General features: G+C 43.1%; 2 protein-coding genes across 3 annotated transcripts; both read right to left on the bottom strand.

The window, feature by feature from the left end:
• Nucleotides 1–5,650: 5,650 nt before the first annotated feature.
• On the bottom strand, nt 5,651–9,854 carry LOC133960971 (regulator of G-protein signaling 13-like). 2 transcript variants are annotated; one of them, XM_062395866.1, is made up of 5 exons: nt 9,655–9,854; nt 9,314–9,373; nt 8,862–8,923; nt 8,553–8,719; nt 5,651–8,355 (listed from the first exon to the last, which is right to left on the bottom strand). In XM_062395866.1, the coding sequence occupies exons 1-5, from the start codon at nt 9,732–9,734 to the stop codon at nt 8,167–8,169; spliced, it is 558 nt and encodes a 185-aa protein (XP_062251850.1). In that variant the 5' UTR covers nt 9,735–9,854; the 3' UTR covers nt 5,651–8,166. The 2 variants fall into 2 exon arrangements, with proteins under 2 accessions (XP_062251850.1, XP_062251849.1); XM_062395865.1 differs by having other exon boundaries at nt 8,862–8,926; nt 9,655–9,851.
• Nucleotides 9,855–15,715: 5,861 nt separating this feature from the next.
• si:ch211-117l17.6 (regulator of G-protein signaling 21) lies at nt 15,716–18,966 on the bottom strand. The gene is made up of 5 exons (XM_062394777.1): nt 18,666–18,966; nt 18,441–18,536; nt 18,288–18,343; nt 17,978–18,144; nt 15,716–17,048 (listed from the first exon to the last, which is right to left on the bottom strand). The coding sequence occupies exons 1-5, from the start codon at nt 18,740–18,742 to the stop codon at nt 16,863–16,865; spliced, it is 582 nt and encodes a 193-aa protein (XP_062250761.1). The 5' UTR covers nt 18,743–18,966; the 3' UTR covers nt 15,716–16,862.
• Nucleotides 18,967–21,373: the final 2,407 nt, after the last annotated feature.

Genomic DNA, 21,373 nt, shown 5'->3' with positions numbered 1-21,373 from the left:
TGACTCTTCTTTAGATATTCTGCTGCAGGAGAAGGATCGAGCGAGAAAGAGATTTGTGATCTAGAAAATCTCAAACAAAAAAAAGAGTCAGTTTCTCCGAGCTGCAAAATGAGTGAAGTCTTTCTAAGCACATTGCTGCTTGATACCCACGATCGATTTGTACGATCATAATATTGATTAATGAACCAAACTCTTTACAATAATATAGATTTATCTTGTGTTTTTAGCATCAGTTAAATCTATACAAGTGGTAACAGGACCCTGATGTACAGGATATGATCTTTGTTGACCGTATGTGAACTAAACAACAGCTGATCCATCGGTCTAAGGTTTATTCTTCAACAGCTTGAACGTGAGTTGACCCTTATTCCGCTCCAGGTGATCTGTTTAGGTAAACGTGCCGGATGTCATGCACAGATCTGTTTGTTCTTGTTCCTACAACACACTCCATTGTGTCATTTTGTCACGGCTGCAGTGCAGAGGCAGATGATTCAGATGTGTAACCCAGCTCAACCTGCGGGTGTGGGCTCATCCAGCGCAGCGTGTGTAACCCACACCGCCTCCACGAGCTGGCACCGGCAGCGCCCGGTTTCCATTGGGTCATCGTTTGCATGCAAAGCTGCAGACCTGAAATAGTTTCACATTCTGTTGTCACAGGTACAAATTGTCCGCTGTGAGTCGATGGAGCGCGAGAGGAGCAAATACCTGGATGAGGTAGAACGAATTGGTATAATATTAGATTTGACTTCTTACGCTTATACAGTAAATGTAGAAGTGCATGCAAAACAGAGTGAGTGCAAGCTTTGTGTGGCTCTTGGAAGAAACCACAAAACGTTGAAAACACTGCTGGACCACGTCACTGCTCAAGCCCAGTGGAGTGTGTTCCAGTAACGAAGCCTGGACATCCACCTGTCTTCCCAGAAGCCCTAAAAGAGCGTCCCTCTTGTGCTAGACGCATATGTAAAGAATAATCTGTACTTTCGAGGCTTTCATGCGTCTGCTGTGTGGTGATGACCCCCCCCCCCCCCGTGATAGACCAGTTGGGTGAACACACAGCGTTGGCCTCGTGTGTTTATTATGATGTGCAGACTGTGTGTAAGCAGCTGTCGCGTTTGGAAGTGGACGCAGGGCAGAGCCAAGTTTCCACTAAGACTCGAGGTCTGTCCTTTCGCAGGAGGTGATTCCCAGCACCGGCTCAGAGAGCTTGTCCTCTTCTGGTGTTCTGGTACACGAGAAGTCCAGCTGCTCTCTGAACCTTCTGCTCAGCCCAAACAACCAGGAGCCTAAACTTAGAAATGAAGCTTCACGTGACGTAAGCTGCTTCCAGACATGCACAGGACATTTGCTATAGATATTGGGGGGGAATGCAAATGTGATTATCTCAGGATGAAATAGAGATGAAGATGTCAGCTCGGAAAGTTTATCATAATAAAGTTTGACGACAGTGTTTATGTGCTTTAAACACCAACACGCCATGTCCCGCCTCCTGGTGCTCTGCACAGCCGCCTCAGAGTGTTGTGGACATTTTCCTGTTGTTGTGAATGTGTGTGTCCCCGGCTGCTTTCTGCAGATGTGAAAGAAAAACTCTGGAAAATATCCGGAGCCACGTTATTGTAGTTCTTGTAATTGACCGGAGCGTTTCAATGGATTTTGGGAGCCGCAGGCCCGAGTGGACTTGAACCATCAACCCACATCAAAATATGATCGGAGTGCAGACTGCATAAGAGATGGTTTAAGTGCAAATCACAGACAGATCACAGACACACACGTTTATATTCTATTCTTCAACCAAACCTCTGAAATAACGAACCTCTTGGCTTCACCCTTATGCAGCGTGTTTATAGCTGCTAATGGAGACCAGTATAACTTCAAATGGGAACATTCTGCATGTGGAAAGTCGGCGGAAACAAACATATATACAGTTTATATAAATAGATATAAATATTACACAGAGTAGACACCATCAACATGAAGCACCTTCTGTCTGCACGTGCACTCAGTCCGAGACAATCGCTGAGTGGAAAGTAATTAAAAGAAGAACAATGGACCTGAACCTGATTTTCCACCACACGTCTGTAACATGTAATTAAAGTTCAGGTGTAAACGTACATGTGGGATATCTGCACGTAACCAACACCACTCCTCTCACGGTGAATCAACGTGACATACAGGACGTGACAGACCTCATAATTGTTTTATTATTTATTTATTAAGGAAGATGTGGGTACAGCGTCAGAGAAGGAATATTTTCCTGTTGGAACTGAACAGTAAAGTGCATTTATTTCTAACACGCGTGTGGAATCGGGATGAAGCTGATATCTCTTATCATTCAGAGTAGAATTCCACCTCCGCCGCCTGCGTCCTCATTAGCATAACGTCTGTTGTGTGTCAACCGCTGATAGCCCGATGTGGGCGTGTCCCTCTAGTGGTCAGGTTAAGGTTATTACCTCAGTGACTGAGGTGTTATTTCTGGCCTCCCTCCTGTGTACATATACACTGACACCAGCAGTGGTTGTTGTTGGGGTTCGACTGTGACCGGCCTTTCCTGTATTTCTCAGTTGTCAGGCAGGCTGAGACGAGAACTGTCGATTCAGGCTTCCTGCCCCGGGGCGATGCTCCAGGTTGCCACCACAGCCTCTCCATGGTGACATGTTTCTGTTCTGTTGGTGTCACAGCAGGTACTGAACAAATCTGCCTTTTGTTTCCAGGGCATGGTGACTCCATCAGGGGCCCAGGTGAGCTGCCACAACTTGTTTAGAACCAGTTTGAAGTAGAATCCTCGAACCCCAAATGTTAATCCTATTTAATGCCCAAAAAACTGTTTCCCGGGGAAATCTTGTCCGGCTCCTACTAATTCATGTTTAGCTTTTTTGAGCGGCTGCATTTCCTACTTGTGAGCTTTGTCTTCAGCCCGCATTGAACCCTGGGATAGGATTTTCCCGCCCGTGGGATCCTTTGTTGCTCGGGAATGAAAGGATGCATTTGAAGGAACCTTCAAAATAGGATGGTCTTCAAATGCGTCCCCTGAAGGAGGCCGCTCCGGAAATGGGACACAGCTATAGACTGTTTATAAAGATGGCCGACATGACAGCCCCCAAAAAGTGAAGCCAAAACTTCTTGATTGCCCCCTGGTGGCTGGCTGCAGCAAAGGTAAAAGGTCAATTTTGCTCAACAGGAGGAAATGGAGACACATCGTCCATCTTTATTCACCTTCTACGACCCAGTACACAGACATTCACATCTATATTTATGTATTTGTGTCATTCTCACAGTGGCAGTAGACGATAAACTTCACTGGACCACAGGGAGGAATAGTTAGAGTAAAGCACCACATTAAATTTGCTGCAGCAAAAACCAGGAACATTTATTTATAGACGCCGATAAAATACAATAAAAACAAACACAGAAGCGTCTCATTAAAATCTGGTTGATTATGATGCAGTTAAAGGAATGAGCTGCCATGGAATCATGCAGCCACCATGACCTTTCAGAAGAGGTCACGCTCCTCTTATGTCACTCATACAGTGATTCACAAATGCAAATCAATGCCTCAACAATGACTAGTGACAATTAAGGTGACACAGGTGTGTGAAGACACACAAATCACAATCTAATCACTGTCCCTGGTGGCGTCATCATCATTCTTGTCCTCTGGGCTTTGTGCCATGAAGGAGGGACCTCGAAACCTTCATCCTCTTCTTCTGTGTCCTGCCTCAGAAGCTCATCAGGGCCGGTGGACTCGTTAGGTTCTGAAAACAGTTCTGTCCCTCCCTCCCACAGGTCTCAGGTCAGAATCCTGACCTGAATCCAGAATCCTGACCTGAGACCTAGATCTTTGTGCATTTTACGACTCAGTCATAAGATCTGTTGTCTCTGCAGCCGCTGTAGGTGCGATTCTGTCATTGACACCAGTGACAGATACACTTGAGCAAACTGAAATAACAGAGCAACATGACGCACCGATGAAAAGGAACAGAGGTGAACTCCTCCATCGCCTTCTTTAGCAGGTTTGATCTTGCTTTTAAAAAACCTGTGTATACCTGTTCACTTTGATGTAGCGGAGGTATCATTGAACTGAACTCTAATACCCCCCCCCCCCCCCCCCGCCAACACTTCTGCATCATCATAACATCTCAAACATTTTGTTTGTACAAAGATTTATATCCTATTCTCTTCTATCAGTAGCATACCCTGTGTGGTTGTAGCATTTTCAGATGTCACCTGACAGCATGGAGGTCCTTGGTTCAAATCCCAGGTTCAGCCACAGTTTGTGTGTTCTCCCTGTGTCTCTGTGTGTTTTCTCTCCCAGTCCAAAGTCATGCAGACTCGGGCTCAGTCGCCTGGAGACTCTATACTGACCGGAGAGGTGAATGTAAACAAATATGACTTTATAATAGTTGATTGGGCAAGTGAGTGAAAGGAGACGTGAACGCATTGAAAACTCAAACACAAAAAAAAAACACACTAATGACTTTACACTGTTAAAGATGTGTGTTGTTTCTTTCCAAAGCCTGGAAAACTGCAGTCAACACTTACAGTGTAGGAATAGGATGTATGGGGGGGAGGGGGGGGGGGGGGGGGGACTATCACTACCCAAACATTGAAATTCCATACCTGTGTGTGTGTTGGACTGAACGCTGTGTGAAGAATGCACATAGGGCACAAACACACACATACGCACACAAACTACAGAGGGAACCTCCCTCTTTACGGAAGCTGACACTTAACAATCCACAGCTCGTGTGCGTAATTCAGAGATAAAACAAAAACACATCAGAACCGGTTCATGTCAACAGATGCAGGCTCCGCCCCCTACATGAACTAGACTCACAAACCTGCAGCTGCAGATGTGATCAAACATTTTGTGATCAACTTGGCTCCACGGAGAGTTTGAGGTGTTGTCTCCGATCCGTCTCGGCACGTCGTCGTGTTTATCTGCCGACAAGCTGTTATCTGTGCTGCAGTAAATCTTTTACGAGCTTGTTGCACATTATGACCACAATTTGAATTGCAAACATTCTACCCCAGATCTTTCCCACAATGCACTGTGCTGTCCTACCTGCATTTGAAGGGCACAGGTGCAGAGTCCACTTTGGGTTTTGTTCCATGTGCAAGTGACCAGCAAGGCAGCTGGTGGTCTGGTACGGAATTGTTGGGAAGGAACTAACTTCATCTTTTGCTGTTTGTTGGGGAAGTTTGAATCTCACATGCACAGCGTTGGAATCACTCAATGGCTTCTCCAGCTCAACACGTCACATACATGCACACATGGAAGCACATGGCACTGGGTCGGACCGGTCTAAACACTACAGCTTGATCTTTGAAGGTCATTTGAAAATATTTGTTTCTGTGCTCATGACACAGTTACTGCTCTTCATTTCAAAACCTTCTGTTTGTGCGTTTTCCCTCCGTGCCTGTTCCGTCTTAAAACCACCAAAGCAAAGTGGGCAACTGTCTGTGTGACTGAGACACAATCAACTGACACAGAGGCTGCACTAACTCAGATGTTGAAAAAGCAACGTAACATTAAAACATGTGATTTGAGGGCAGTGTGGACGCTCACAGCAGGAATAGACCCAGTGTTGTGTTAATTAGAGGAGGCTAATGTTCAGAAAGTGGTATTTTAATGAGCGAAAACCACACATTGACGTATTTCTTACTATTATCATTTATTTCAGGAACAAAAATAGATGATGTTCCAGCACTGCCTCTCAGGGATGCTCGTGTCCGAACTGCCTTCAGCTTCCTAATTCACACCATGCACCCGGGTCAGAACCTGCCTGGTGGAGGAGGGGGGGTCCTTCTCAGTAGAATGAATAAGGTTTAGATGAACAGGGCTCCTGACAAAGTTATGATGCAGGAACCTGAACTGTCTCAGTTCCCTAACAAGTTTCACAGACAGACGTCAGCATTGCGTGATTGGGGGTTTATACAGATTTTCATTTTTCCTCTGTCAGCAGAGTTTCCAAATTACATCATATTCCATAATCCACTTCCTTGAGCCCTTAAAGGTACAAAGGCCACGTGTGAAGCCAACAAGAGGATTTGTGAGACAGAACTTTCTCTTTGAATCCGATAAAAAAGTGAGAATTTCAACATCTTCTCAAGTTTTCTCACTCATGAACTAACCATTCCATTTATTTATATTTGAACGGCTGTAGAGAAAAACACAACATTCTGTTAAACAGTGTTTCATACCAGAGAAAATCTCACATCTCCCTTCAGTGACTGATTTCAAAAGAAACTGGAAGTCTGGGCCTTCCTGTTTTTAAAGCAGCACATATAACTCGAAGCACTTCACTTCCAAGTCCACAGAACAAACAGGAAACTGCGAGCACCAATATCCTTAGTCACATGTCACTCGGATACGCTTTTGCTTTGATGTCATTTCCTGTAACATTTGAAAACACAGATTACAACTCAGAGCCATTGAGTCACTGCTCCTATCTGGTGTTTTCTTAATATTCATCTGATTTACTGCTTTTTCTCATTTTTATTGATTCAAATGCTTGAAATGTTTGAATATGAGAGACCACAAGCAACATTTAAAACACACACACATCTATATTCTGTCACTCATAGGACGGAGGATGAGGTCCGGCTGTCGGCTGCTTCTCCACAACGAGTGAAGATAACTGTTCCTCCTCCGACGAGAACTTGGCAGAGCCTCGGTGTTTCCATCCCGACGCGGTGGAGTGAAGCTTCTAAACACGCAGCAGACGATCACTGTGCAAACATCCCATCGCTTCTTTCTGACGCCGTGTTTAAGATCTATTTCACTGACGTCCTTTAAACAGACCACAACACTGAGGCCGCGGCAGCGAGCGCTAAAGAGCCGCGGCAGCGTGAAACATCAAAGGTCACAGACTTCAAAGTGAGCGATTTAAATAATTTAATGTCCTTCAAATCTCTAACAGTTGAAAAAAGCACGTCAGCACTGCAATGGAGTTTGAACTCAAATGGTGACAAGCAACAATAAATAATGACACAAACTCTTTTTAAGTTAATTAACTAAGAACTCCATAAGAACACATTGGAACAACATGGTTTGGAAAGCAGGGAATAAAAGCCCATCCTCTCCGGGTATATGAGGAGCTTCAACATCCCATCATGCATCTGTGATACTAGTTCTACTACATCTCCACTCGTAGTTTATTCTTTAAAATCACAACTGGAAGAGGGTTTTGTTTATACTGGGGCCAGAAGTCGTGCGCTGAGGAATTAAATCAGACACCATCGGCCGTCACTGTTAAGATGCTGTGACGCACAATTAACTTCAGATTCAACACAAAAAAGTGCACGATTATGTTTTGTTATCATTAAAAAATATAATTTGCTCTAAATTAACTATTTATGTACGTTTGTTGTTTGAATACTGCCACCTTAAAGATATTACATTATTTGCCGAAAGATGTCGCCCACAGGAAGCTTAAGACTAAAAGAAAAACTTCAGCGTCAGTTTTTAAAACCTCACATCAGTCCGATGTAGAAAAATATATCCTCTTGAAGTTTCCCAGAATGCCTTGTGCAGAACTCTGTGGCCTCCTGCTTCTCTCAGGATGACATGTGACTCCGGTCTCCTCCCATCGCCGTGGGTTTGATTCTGTCTCTGGAGCCTCGGCCGACTCTTTCTGTGACAGCTCATCGTGCGTCAGTGGCAGTTAAATGCAAACAACTAGATACACACACACACACACACGCACACGCACACACGCAACGAGTGCGACAGCTGCGCAGTCTCACATCCTCAATCTTTTATCTGCACAGGAAGCACCTCTGCAGAGAAGGAGCTCAGGCGGCTCCACGGTCAGTGATTCGCCACTGACTCGTTCACAAAGTGCTCAGTTGGCCTACGATCACACACACGTATCCTCCGGTGCACGGTGCACGCTACAGGGTGGTGAGGCCGGCTGTGTTTCTTCTGGGGTGCTCAGTGGGGGGGGATCCTCCCTGTGACTACAGGACACGGTCTGGGTCTGGGTCTAGTGCCGGCGGCGAGGTGCCAGGCCTCTGTGCGTGTCCGTGTGGCGCCCAGGTCCACTCGCCTTCCTCCTGTGTTGTCAGCTCTTCCTCTGGAAGGAGCTCAAACATTCCAGTTATGGGTTTTCATGTCCGTTCTTTCTCTTTCTCCCTCTTTCTCTCTCTCTCTCTCTCCCGACTGTGCTTTCATCCCTTCGTGGCGTCGGCGGCGAGGTTTTCCAGGAGAGTTCTATAAATGTCAGAGCGGAGGAACCGTGGGTACGAGTCTCTCTCCATCAGACCGAAGACGATCTTCTGGGCGTCGTCGAAGCAGTGCGTGCTGGGAGTCTTCACGTTCCTTTTGATCTGCTCCCGGGTGTGATAGTCGATGTTGATCTGGAATGAGGCACAGGAAGAGGAATGAGGGCAACTCAGCCGAGAGCCAAGGATTTGAGCAGCAGGCACCGTGATTCCCTTTCATTCCGCCTCATTGTTCAGTCTGATGTAATCACACACAAAGATTTACGTTTGGAGCAGTGTGTGTGTGAGAGTGTGTGTGTGTGTGTGTGTGTGCATGAATGAGGAGCCTTTACCTCTTTTGGAGATTCTGCTTTGATGAACTGCTCGTAAACCTTCTTGGCCCGTGAGGACATTCTGAAGGAGGACTTGATCTTCTTGTAGTCCTCACAGGTGAGCCAGAACTCGATATTCTCATCGCTGTACTCAGATTTGAGGAAGTTACGAAAGGTGGCCAGTCCATCTGAAGCAAGAGAGGTTTAATAAGAAACGTTAAAACTCATATCCTCACAAACGTAATTCACTGTTTTTGCAGTATTCTCATCCTCGGAGGAGGGGGGGGGGGGGGGGGGGGGGGGGGGGGGGGGTGGGGGGATGCAACCTACATTTAGACTCCAGAAGCCTTTCCAGTGACTGTGACCATTGTTGGGTATCTTCTAAACTTAGCCTGCTGGGAGAGAACGCAAATGGGATTACTCATCCAGAATCAAATTTGGGTGAAATAAAGCTGGGAGAGCTGGGAGAGCTGGGTGAGCTGGGAGAGCTGCAGAGGAACGCAGAGAGCTGCCTAATCGGGAGAAGCCAAGCGGATGTGCTTATCAAATATGTACCCAAAAAAAGAAGAGATATATTGGTGTGTGTGTGTGTGTGTGTGTGTGTGTGTGTGTGTGTGTGAGTGTGAGTGTGTGTGTGGGTGTGTGTGTGTGCGCTGCCAAAGCAAACATGGTGTCTGTAGTTCATTTGAATCCTTCCATGATGCCATAGATGGAAGTGATAGGAGCAGGCCGGCTATTTCAGAAGCAAAATGTATGCAAAACACTCCACGAGCCGTCCTTACCTCTCCGAGCCGGACGAGTGAGAGAACATGCACTGCAGTCTGGACATGAAGTTCTTTCCACTGTGTAGAGATAAGAAAAGTGTTATACTATGAACTCCTGATGGATTCTGCTGCTCAATTAGTTTCAAAGTGTGAAAGCATGTCTCTGTTAGGAATCAGACAACTTAACATTAAATCTAATATTTATGATTCTTCATCTTAAAGGTTTTGACGCAAAGATTCCGGGAAAAAAAAAAATTCAAGATGAAATTCAAGCCTCGTATGAAACAGACAATTCAAGAAAAATGCTTCTTTTTCAGCGAGTTCACTGGAAACCTGCGGCTGGAGAAAGTTTCACTCACATGTTCTTGTTTCTCTTCCCCTCATCTGCGTCCATGATGAAGTGCTGCGTGGTGAGTGGCTCGCCGGTTAGGCTGGGCATTGTTTTGTTAAGTCCACGCTCTCAGGCTCTCGGTCCTGGTCATGCTGCGGCTGAGAGACACTTAGGAGGGTTCCCCCCCCGATGGCCCTTTATATACCCAGGTTTCCTGTTGCCATGGGACTGGGGCTGCTGGGATGCATCAGCAGATACTCAGCCCAGAGTCGAAGAGGAAGCACCCCTTCCTCCTCCCCCCCCAACTCGGTTCCTCCCCTCTCCTCCTGCCTCAGCATTGGAAACAACACACGCTACACTGAATGTACGATTCCCCTCGTCTGGTCGCCTGACTCCCTGTACGGTCTCCCTGCTTCCTCCCCATCTTGCCCCCCCCCCCCCCCCCCCCCCCCCCCCCGGCTGGACGAGCCCGACCAGGCGATCCGCGGCTGAAAGAGCGCTGTGTTCACATTATTTTTAGTCTGGCAGGACAGATGCAAATGACAGTGATGGTGATAAGCAAATCGTGACCTTACCGTAGAGCACGTTCGTAGAGCACGTTCATTAACAAAGAGATTTTAATACGCTTTACATCTAGAAAGTCGACATAAACAAAACATTTAGCATGCGCTCCACAGTGACACAGCGATACAGATAACGACTAAGCAGCATGCATCATGGAAACATACCCACACACACACATCCTCGCACTTCCATCTTACTGAGGACACTCACTGGCATCATGCACCCCCTTACCCTAACCTCCACCATCACACATAAATGCCTAATTGTAATCCTCACCCTCACCTTGAACTAATTCTAACCCTAAAAACCCGTCTGAACTCCAACTCTGCTCTTTGAAAGTGAGGACTGAGCAAAGTCTCCTCACTTTCCCACAATGCCCTTTGTTCCATAAGGTCTAGGCTCAAAACGGCCTTAACCTTGACCTTAACCATCACAGCTAACTGGTTATACCTAACCCTAAACCTCACTCTAACCCTTAAACCAAGTCTTGACCCTCAACAGCCCTTCTAACGTGGCTCACACTGACATCACTCAAAGGTGTTTGTCGAGTTTGGCTTTAAAAAGGTCACAACTTTCTCAGGTAAACACACATTCACCAACAACCTGATCTTAATCCAGCAACAACCAGGAAGCCTTCTGTCTGAAGACCTGACTCCTTCCAATCAGAATACGGCAGAAATTCATGCAAGGACATACGTGAAAGAGGAAACAGTGAATCGATTGCAACAGAGAGACTCAGCAAAGCGCCAGGAAGTCAGGGCGTCGTGTCACCACCACAGTCTGGTTTCAACTTTATTGTTGAAACCTTCCGATGAGGTAACAGATTAAAAGCTGACATGTGGATTCGTGTTGTGTTCTAAACGTCTTTGAGGCTAATTCACCGTGAAATGAAGATTCATCACATTATCTCACTTATGGGAGAATTGACTTTAATAACAAACATGGAATCGGATGCCAATGTCGACACTGACTCACGTACACAGGAGTCAGCCTTTCTGCCCGTTAGTCACTGAAGACACTCAGAGCAGACGTGTGAACCAGTCCATCTGTGTATTGACGTGTGACTGAGCTGAAGTGAGTTAGCGATGACCCGTTACCTTTCAGGTTTAGTTTCCTCAAATCGTTGCGGCCCGACGACAGAGACGTGTTTTTTGCTGACGTTGACGCAGCGGTTTCTGCAGAAGATCGGATCTGAACAACGTCATGTGGGAATTTACAAGCTTGGTGGAACTCCGGCTGTGGTTTTCTTTCAGCCCAGTTCAACATGATTCACATGCTTATATGTCCCGAACATACTGTAAATATATACACTACCTGTAGTCCACCCGTTTCAAAATAAAAGCACTCTAGCGTTTCTTTTAATGGAATCCATTCATTTGTTTTTAAAAGGTTTTACTGTGAAATATTTGCAGGAGTGGAAGATGCACGGCTTCATACTGTTTAAAACTGGTATTTATTTGGGTACACAGAACTGTTTTTAAAGGCTGTAAGTATATTAAAAGTTAACGTAAAGAACTTGGTGATGGGCTGTATTCTCCCTCGTGACCTAACCTGGAAGCCCCGCTGATTAGCCACGTCAGTCTCAGCCGTCAATCATAAAGTTTCCCCTCATTTTTATAGCATCAAAAAATGTACTCATCCCAAACTTACCGGAAAAAAAGATTATTCGAACATACGTCAATGTAATAACCCTCTTTTGAGAAAAAATGTAATTGTAGGTACTTTGACATTTGAGTTTGGCCCGAGTCCCAGTTAGCTGCACTTTATGGAAGCTGTCATGTCAACCATCTTTAGATACAGTCTATGGTTTCGTATTAAGAGTTGTCTGCACACGTCCACTGGGAAAAGAGAGATGTGAGATGTGACACTGTTCGACGATCCACAGACCAATTTGAGGGGAGCATGCTGGGTCCTTAAGGGCTAATTTGTGAGACATGTCCAATCGCATTGGGAAATGAAGAGCGGGTATAGATGTTCCATACTGGGAGGCAGAGAGTAACGTTCCATGACGGAGAAGTGATCTGTGAGAGAGTCTAACAACTGGGATAATGGCTTTTTGTTTTTAAAGGTCTCATCTGTACGACGTTCATAGAACTGCACTCAGTTGTTCAGATGAAACCAACAACGAATGAAGAGATGAGAGACACGATCATTTAACATTCTGGTCCCATAGGCAGCAGGAAAGTTTTGTCTATAGAAACCGAATCAGTCAATAACAGTTGGGGACATAACATGAACCTGTGACTGTTGTGTTATTGTCCTGCAACACAGCTCTGACTTAAAAACATGGAAAAGACTCTCGGCTGATAAGAGTTATAACAAAACGGATAAAAGCTAAAACACAACGGATAAGAGCTAAAACACAACGGATAAGAGCTAAAACAAAACGGATAAGAGCTAAGCACAACGGATAAGAGCTAAAACATAACGGATAAGAGTTAAAACACAACGGATAAGAGCTAAAGCACAACGGATAAGAGATAAAACATAACAGATAAGAGCTAAAACAAAACGGATAAGAGCTAAGCACAACGGATAAGAGCTAAAACATAACGGATAAGAGCTAAAACATAACGGATAAGAGCTAAAACACAACGGATAAGAGCTAAAACATAATGGATAAACGCTAAATACAACAGATAAGAGCTAAAACATAACAGATAAGAGCTAAAACACAAAGGATAAGAGCTAAAGCATAACGGATAATAGCTAAAACACAACGGATAAGAGCTAAAACATAACGGATAAGAGCTAAACACAACGGATAAGAGCTAAACACAACGGATAAGAGCTAAAACACAAAGGATAAGAGATAAAACATAATGGATAAACGCTAAATACAACAGATAAGAGCTAAAACATAACAGATAAGAGCTAAAACACAAAGGATAAGAGCTAAACACAACGGATAAGAGCTAAAACACAAAGGATAAGAGCTAAAACACAAAGGATAAGAGATAAAACATAACAGATAAGAGCTAAAACACAACGGATAAGAGCTAAAACACAACGGATAAGAGCTAAAACATAATGGATAAGCGCTAAACACAACAGATAAGAGCTAAAACATAACAGATAAGAGCTAAAACACAAAGGATAAGAGCTAAAGCATAGCGGATAATAGCTAAAACACAACGGATAAGAGCTAAAACACAACGGATAAGAGCTAAAACATAATGGATAAGAGCTAAAACACAACGGATAAGAGCTAAACACAACGGATAAGAGCTAAAACATAACGGATAAGAGCTAAAACACAACGGATAAGAGCTAAACACAACGGATAAGAGCTAAAACACAAAGGATAAGAGCTAAAACACAACGGATAAGAGCTGAGGAAAAATAAGAAAAACTAATGTAAGGAAAAAAAAGACCCAGATGAGATAAAGATTTGAGCTGCAGTGAAAAATTCATTAGAATTAAATCTAATTTGGTTGATTTCACTGACCACCACTATATTTCTGTTGTGTTCAAATACCTCTGATAAATCAAATAATTTTACACTCTGGAAGGAGCATTACAGTAAATAAAGTGATTTAAAACATCCTATAGAAGCTCTGTACGAACAGACACCTGACTGAATATACGTTTCCTCAGCTTCTTCTTCCCGGCACCTGGTGCCACAGGCCGCCCCGTTGCAATCTGCCCTTCGGCTTCTCTGATGCTGCTCCTCTCCCTCTTTTGCCCAAACACGGTTAGAAGCACTGAGGTGTATTGAGGCGTCACCAAAACACAGAGAACTGAAGGATGTCAGTGTGAATCTGACACCCACCTTCATATTTCATTCTGTCCACGGGCACATCAGAGCAGGATACACGTGTGTTTAAATAATAATAATCTAATATCCAGATCTGGAAGTGAGGGAGTCTTCCTCAGTACTCACTTCCATTCCGCTGCTATGATTAAACAGCCACAGATTGTGTGTGAAGGACTGAGTGTGATGAAACCTGGGTCACTTATCGGGAACAACCCCTCACACCCGTGTCTTCTCAGATTTACTGACGTTTGACATTGGTGCTCGGTTGGGGGGGGACCAGTGAAGCTGTGGATTGAGAACAGATTCCACCAGAAGGCCCCAAAATCACATTTATATATCACTGATCAGCAATTTGAATACATTCTCTGGGACTTTTTTGAGATATCGGATAAATGTTTTATGTTAGCAAACAGAAAAGAGAAAAGTTTCATTTGCATTCTCCACACGTCTAACATGCTCTTGTGAACAAAGTATCGCACGACCACCAAAAGGGAATTCCTCCATTTTATACAGATTTTCATTTGAACTAAATGATAAACTGATTAGAATTTGGTATTTGAAGGTTGATGGTCAAATGTCAAAGTGACTTCTTGTTCTTGTGAAGATGATTTATCCGGGAATATTGATTGTTTTCATCAATTTGACGCAATGATTAGAATTTAAAAACTAATTTTCCTTGTTAATGCGTTAACACCTCGAGAAAATCATTTCAAAAGTGGCAGAAACTCACTGATTACCTGATTATAATTAATGGTCAAAAGTCCTGCAACAGTGGCCTCACGAAGCGTATTCTTGGCCTTTTGAGCAGATCTCAAGTCGGTCTGGAGCGTGTTACTTTACTCTCTGACCAGTTGTCACATGGACTAAAAGATGAATTGATTAGCTGAGAATTCAAAAAGTCAAAGGTCACAAGGACCTCAATTAAAATCGTATGTCCCCTGAAATGGTAATTCTAGTTTTTCGACATTTTCAGCCTACAGAACGTTTTCCATCGCGGGTCAACAACAACATTTAGTAACGAGATTTAAGTCTCATCCCTGCAGCTGTTGGGTTTTTTCTTTTAAATATAGTTTTACTCTTTGAAGAATGCCTGGAATGTCTGGCTGCTAGTAAGTAACACAACAAGCAACACAACTTTATCAAAGTGAAATATAAAAGACACTTATTCTCCACGTTCACATTCTTTTATTTGAGCAGAAGACACTGATCTCATCGTCCAGCTCCTTCAATTTACTTCTCTCAGTAGATCTCTGCCATCGTTGTCTGTGTGTGTCTGTGTGTGTCTGTGTGTGGGTGTGTGTGTGTGTGTGTAACAAGATTATTCCCCTAACAAGGCAGAACATTTCAGGCTGATCTGTTACGCATCAGGTTGTCTGATGACTCCTGTGTTGTCGTCTAAGCCGCCGGGTTATTATTAGCTGCCTCACTACTCCTTTTTAAGGCACATTTCTGAGGAATAAGGCCATTTACAGAGCAGTGCGGGATCAAGGGTTACCTCGGGGGTTACTCTTTTCCACTTTGGTAAAACCCTACTGCTGGTGTGTGGCGTCATCCCTGCACCTAATTAAGAGGATATATCAGACATGTGACCAAAAACAGAATCTCCTTGCTGGGTGAGCGGTGGAAACTCTTCTCCGGCTTATCCCAGTTTTTTTGTAGTCATGCCCGTGTCCACGCCTGCAGTTAGTCAGTCAATCAGAGAAATATAAACTTTGGTCTCAGACTTCTGATGATGTGGAAATAGAATACAAAAGATGAAGAGACTTGATGAGGATCCGGACAATTTGGTAAAAAAGTTGTTTTATTTTTTTTTATAGAGAGTTTTGCACACTGTTGAGCCCTATGACAGAAATATTGATTTGTAAATATGGGCTATACAAATAAAATGTGATTGATTGATTGATCAGAAACCACTCATTTACCATTCCTCATCATTTATGGTTCTTTCAGTCAGACTTTCGGTTAACAAACAAGTTTTATCAAATAACGATTAATCCTTCAAAATCATCTGCTCACACATACCAACATCTTTCTCTCTCCTCTACGTACAAATACTTCTTTCTGCTCACATTGCTTTTTATTCCTCGTAGTTGTATATCATTACTTTATTAATGCCCACATTTCATTAATACTGATCATCAATAACATATAAAATGCTCTTTCCTCAGGACTTTGAGCTGAAATTCACTTTCTTAAAACGTTTTATCGTAACTTATTTATCCTGCTTCTGAACTGACTATTTTATTTAAAGCCAAACGTTTGACACAGATCCAACTTTTTGTCACTTTCCTGTAAGAAGGGTCATTTTTTGGGAAATGCAAATTTAGGGGAGTGCTCCATCATCGTCATGAACTCTGGTAAATTTCCAGGAAATTTGTTTTCCACCCACCAAGGTCCCAGTGGGATATGATGCGGGTCGGACGCGGTTACAACAACACGGAAATGTACAGAAGATTTGAGTGAGGGGTGGAGCCTTGTGTTTTTGTTTACAGCAAATCAACACCGGTGTCCCTAAACGCTTTAGTATCTCGTTGTTTTTCCATGATGAAAATCTTCACATGTCTTTTTCACCTGGACGTGACCTCCCTGGGGACTGTGGAGACTGTGGCTTCTAATTTAATTCTACTCTTTTCTCAGCTGTAGCAGTTTGGCGATCTTCAAATTGTGTCTGTGTTTCTCCAAATTGTCTTTTTATCATTTGTGTCTCGTAAAACACGTCTGTTATTGGGTTTTGAAAGGTTCCGCATTCATAACGTTTATTATTATCTAGCCGTCTGCAAAAGGACATGGACGTCGATGACCCCGGGTTGTAGAGCTTGTTAGAAATGCTCTGCCTTTGAAAGAAAACGTTCATGATCGTCTCAAACATTGTGAAAGAACTTTTCAGTTAAAAAAACAACAGCGTTCTCTCTCAGCTAAATGTACCACATAGTTCTGGATTTGCGCGTTAGGCTCAGGTAGGCGTCAGAGTTCAGGAATCTGGGGCAGGAGTCTCTCTCCATCAGCAGGTAAACGTGTTTCTGGGCCTCGTCGAAGCAGGAGATGCTCGGGTTCTCCAAGGACGTTTTGATATTCTCCCTAATGTAGTGGTCAACGTTGATCTGGAAAAACACAGAAAACATGTGTAGCCAACGTATCCACAAATCACTATTCGTCTCATAGGGCTTTAACATGTCATGACATCCTCTGTCCTTAACCCTCAACAAGAGTGAGGACAAACTACTAAAAACCCTTTTAACAAGTAAAAATACGTAGAAACCTCAGAGAGACACATGTGAGGATCCCTCTCCCAGGACGGACAGAAGTGCAATAGATCATCAGGATAAAGGTTTTAGCAGCATCGATGAGGGTAGACAATTTGAAGGATAACTTCAATACGATATGTCAAGCAGTCCTGCTGCATCATAGAGTCACCAATGTTATATCTCATTGGGTTTTTCTGATCTGGTTTTAGATTTCGTTGGAAACTTGCAGATTTGTAACAGGTTTATTTTATTTTAAAACACGTGTGTATTGACTCTGGGGTCTCACAGCACATTCAGTATCCGTCCTGCTTCATTAATCCACTTCAATGAATGAGATATGTGCAGCTGGCTGGACAGCGAGCTCAGGATCAGACAGCTCAGAGCCGGTTGGACTCAGATACACTGAGGTTTAGGTTTGGATCCAGATGGTGAATCAATTCAAGATAAAGATGCACAAAAGGTTCAGGTTGACGTTTAGAAACTTAGACACTTTGCACGGACAAGAAAAGAGATTGAAAAGTGAAGCGGTTGTGTTTCCATTTGTTGAGACATCAATTGAATTTGGATCTGAAGAGGATTTGCTCTCGTCTTCCATATTGCGTGATCTACTTTTACTAATCTCCTCCTTCCGATATGAGTTGCAGTTTCCTTTCTGTGTTGCAAAAACAGACCTGATGCTGTTTTGTAATATCAATTTGGATAAATGCAGTTTCCATCCAGCCTGATAAAGTATAATCTCCCGGCTGTTAGTCCAGATGTCGTCCTGGTGTGACTGATACACTGACCTCTCTGCAGGCCATCGGCTGGATGAACTCTGTGTAGATCTCCTCTGCTTTCCAGCGGAGATCATCCAATGAGGCGGTCGACCTGAAGTCCTCACACGCCAGCCAGAACTTGATGTTCTCCTCACTGAACTCCGACTCCAGGAAAGTTTGGAACGCTGCTAAATACTCTAAGAGAAAGATGTTTCAAAAGTATTTGATTATGCATTATTTAGAGATGGTCAGAGGTCAGTTCACGCTCAAATTCAAATTTAGAACAAGTTCATTTGGTTTAATGTATTTTATCATCAGAAAGGAGTTAAACATAACTGACTTTTATCCCTTAACAGTTTCTCCAGAGTGAGGTGGAGTTTATTCTCTGTCGGACAACTGTAGATAGATAAAGATCATAAGATTAAGAATGTTATCTTTCACCCAATAATATATAAATACATTTAAATATCTAAACAAGTGCAACATTAACTACCTGAGTTTCAAAGAAGATGGCTCATCGCTTATTTTTTGCACCATCAGGTCCTGGACATCCTTCTTACGCCTCCTTCTATTAAGCACAATATCAATCCTGCAAAATAAAAGTTCACGCTTAGTTTAACAAGTCGAACTTAAACTAAACATGAAGTTAAACACGCAAACATTGAGCCTCTCTGTCGTTTTTCCAATCACTCATCACTCATCATCTCTCCAGGCTTACCTTCTGGGTCTCTTGACGTTTTGCATCAGATCCCGGATTTCATATAAGCGAGCCTTTGAAAACAGAAGCTTGGGCATTTTAACATCTCCGTTAGTGTCCTCAGATCAGTGAGAGGAGTTGCCTCCAGACAGAAACAGGGTGGAATGGCTGTGACGCTGAGGACCTGCAGCTACAGGTATCTGGAAATCTGGTGGATAAACATGCAGCTGCTGTTGAGACCACTCACTGACTCACTGCTGCTGAATTCCTCTGATTCACGGAAAATCGGATTCCTCGTCTTGATGATATACGTTTTACTACATGTCATGTACATGCGTGTGTACGTTTTGTCACACGCCTTTAGATCGAGTTTTAATGAGTTCCATTTTAATGACTGATTAATGACTTGATTAAAGGAGCCAGGGTTGGGCCTTTGAGGATATGAGCCATGAGCCACACACATTAGTCAGGACAGATCTTTACTATTGCATCAAGACCGCACTTGTTAACAGGATGGGTGTGTCAGGGTTTGTTTTATATCAGAGCTGAGACCAGAGTATTTATTTAGGTGTTAGGTCCTATTAGTAAGAATAACATACTTCTTTAATATGTAATACAATATCTTATAAATGGAGAAATGTGGAATAGAGAAACATTATCTCAGCACTTTAAACCTTATTTTTGCACGTAAATGGTGACCCAGATTGAAATGGAATTCTACAACATACTGTTGTGACTGTGTGTGTAACTGAGTGTGTGTGTGTGTTTGTGTTTGTTGATATGGGTGTGAGTGGGGCTTTACAGGAGTCCCTCAGGGGTCTCACTGTTGTTGTGGGGTGGGAACCTTGTGGGTATGTAAATGCTGAAGTGGGTAATTTCCAACTTTCCACCACAGTCGACGCACACGGTGCAGATTTCCTCCCGGTGGCTGCCCCCCCCCCCCCCCCCCCCATGCCCGTGCTTTGCATCAAGGACATGGGAAGTTCAGAGGATGCAAAAATGAAATGAAAAAAACCTTCACAGAGACGTGATCAGTAACTTTTAATAAATAATATGTTTGTGTTGATTTTGCCAGCGCTCGAGCAGAAAGGGGGAGTGTAGTAAAAACAGAGACTGGGTTTGACTGAATGTTGAGTTGTGACTTGATTCTGCGGTTTGTCGTCTCACCTCAGTGTTTGTGGAGATTACAGGATCACATTTCCCATAATCCTCGTTGCATAAAACTGGCTGCAGTTTTTTTAAAGAATATTTTTTTCAAAATCAATAGAGCTTTAAACTTCACAGATCAGAATGCTAGTCATTATCTCATTTTCTAAATAGCGTATGTGGGTGTTGCTTCCAGTGTGTGGGTGGTTCTGATCTGCATTCAGGTATGTGAACACACCTTTGTGTGTGTGTGTGTGTGAATGTGTGGGTTTGTATTGAACACCATGTCCTGATTTGTCCTCGTGGAAAGATTGACGGACAGTTCACGTCATACGTCAATTCATAGATTCGTAGAATTGTTACCTGAACTATTTATAGATGTGTGTGTGTTCATGTTCACACCAGTGACACTGTCCCTGAAGCACATTATGAAATCCTGTGTGTCCTGTTTGTTACCATAAATGGACTCGATTTTGTTTCTCAATGAAAATGAAAACAGAAATGGAAAAAGGAGAACACAGAGACACAAACTGCAACGGACCAGCATCTTATGTCAGTGTTGTGTTAAAAAGTGCACACACACACACACACACACAGGAAGCTCTGTCTTGCAGCATCTTAAACCACTAATACAGAGGCTGCATGAGAACTAGGTTTCATTTGACAGAGCAGTTTGCACCAAACTTACACACACTCATATTTACCAGTGCCCTAAATATGTGTGTGTGTTTTACATAAAACATGTATTATCTCCAGGGGAAAGTGAAAATGCCCCAAAAAAAAACCATACCTCAAAGATAGTGACAAAATACATTTTTGGATCTGCCCATTTGTGGATCGGCCTTAACGTTTTATGTGTTTTAATAAGTTTTGTGGAAAATCATTTGATTGTTTTTGCATAATCCTGCTGACTAAACTTGTGTTGTTACTTTTTTCAAGTGAAACTCCCCAATCAGCTTTTCTTTCCTTTTACAGGCAGTGAGGACACGTTGACTAAACTCTTGAATCAAGGGATTCCTTTTGTACTTATACTCACCAGAATACTTTGCCTGCAGTATTTATATCTTATCATATGACGTTGACAATGTGATTGGCAGTAAAGGCAGGACACCCTCTTCTGAGGCAACAGCTTAAATTTCATATTTTAATATTTATCATTTCATACTAATTTGAGATTTTCAAGTTATTTAACTGTTTTATCATTTATTTTGAGATTTTAAATTTATATTATCAAAAAAGACCCCCCCCCCCCCTCATTGTCATGATGGGAGAAACTAACATCATGACAACTTATAGGAAAACCAGTTTGAAGTGTACCAGTTCTGTACTAATGGTCTCAGATACTGTATCTGGGCCTTCAGGCTTTTACCTTGTTGAAGAAGTTATGTTCATCTTCACTGAAATCAACTGATGAACTGAATTCACTCAATGTCTTGGACATCGTAGCTTTATCAAGACGACAAAGTAACGTCAGGAAAACTGGAACAAGTTGAGTGTCTACACATGTTTTGAGTTAGAGTAAAACTAAAGTGTGTTTTTCTACGTCAACTTGTTCAAAATGTAAATATTTCCTCCCACTCCCA

Source organism: Platichthys flesus, chromosome 9 (assembly GCF_949316205.1).
Source record: "Platichthys flesus chromosome 9, fPlaFle2.1, whole genome shotgun sequence".
Taxonomy (NCBI): domain Eukaryota; kingdom Metazoa; phylum Chordata; class Actinopteri; order Pleuronectiformes; family Pleuronectidae; genus Platichthys; species Platichthys flesus.
This window is presented reverse-complemented; position numbering and strand designations above follow the sequence as displayed.

What these genes read in the sequence shown, in the direction of transcription:
- si:ch211-117l17.6 (XM_062394777.1), bottom strand. Translation starts at nt 18,742, where the DNA reads ATGCCCAAGCTTCTGTTTTCAAAGGCTCGCTTATATGAAATCCGGGAT. An exon ending in AACGTCAAGAGACCCAGAAG is followed by an intron (nt 18,537 to 18,665) that starts GTAAGCCTGGAG and finishes TTTATTTTGCAG; the next exon opens with GATTGATATTGTGCTTAATA. An exon ending in AGCCGATGGCCTGCAGAGAG is followed by an intron (nt 17,049 to 17,977) that starts GTCAGTGTATCA and finishes GTGTTTTTCCAG; the next exon opens with ATCAACGTTGACCACTACAT.
- LOC133960971 (XM_062395865.1), bottom strand. Translation starts at nt 9,734, where the DNA reads ATGCCCAGCCTAACCGGCGAGCCACTCACCACGCAGCACTTCATCATG. An exon ending in CACTCGTCCGGCTCGGAGAG is followed by an intron (nt 8,927 to 9,313) that starts GTAAGGACGGCT and finishes GTTCTCTCCCAG; the next exon opens with CAGGCTAAGTTTAGAAGATA. An exon ending in AAGCAGAATCTCCAAAAGAG is followed by an intron (nt 8,356 to 8,552) that starts GTAAAGGCTCCT and finishes GCCTCATTCCAG; the next exon opens with ATCAACATCGACTATCACAC.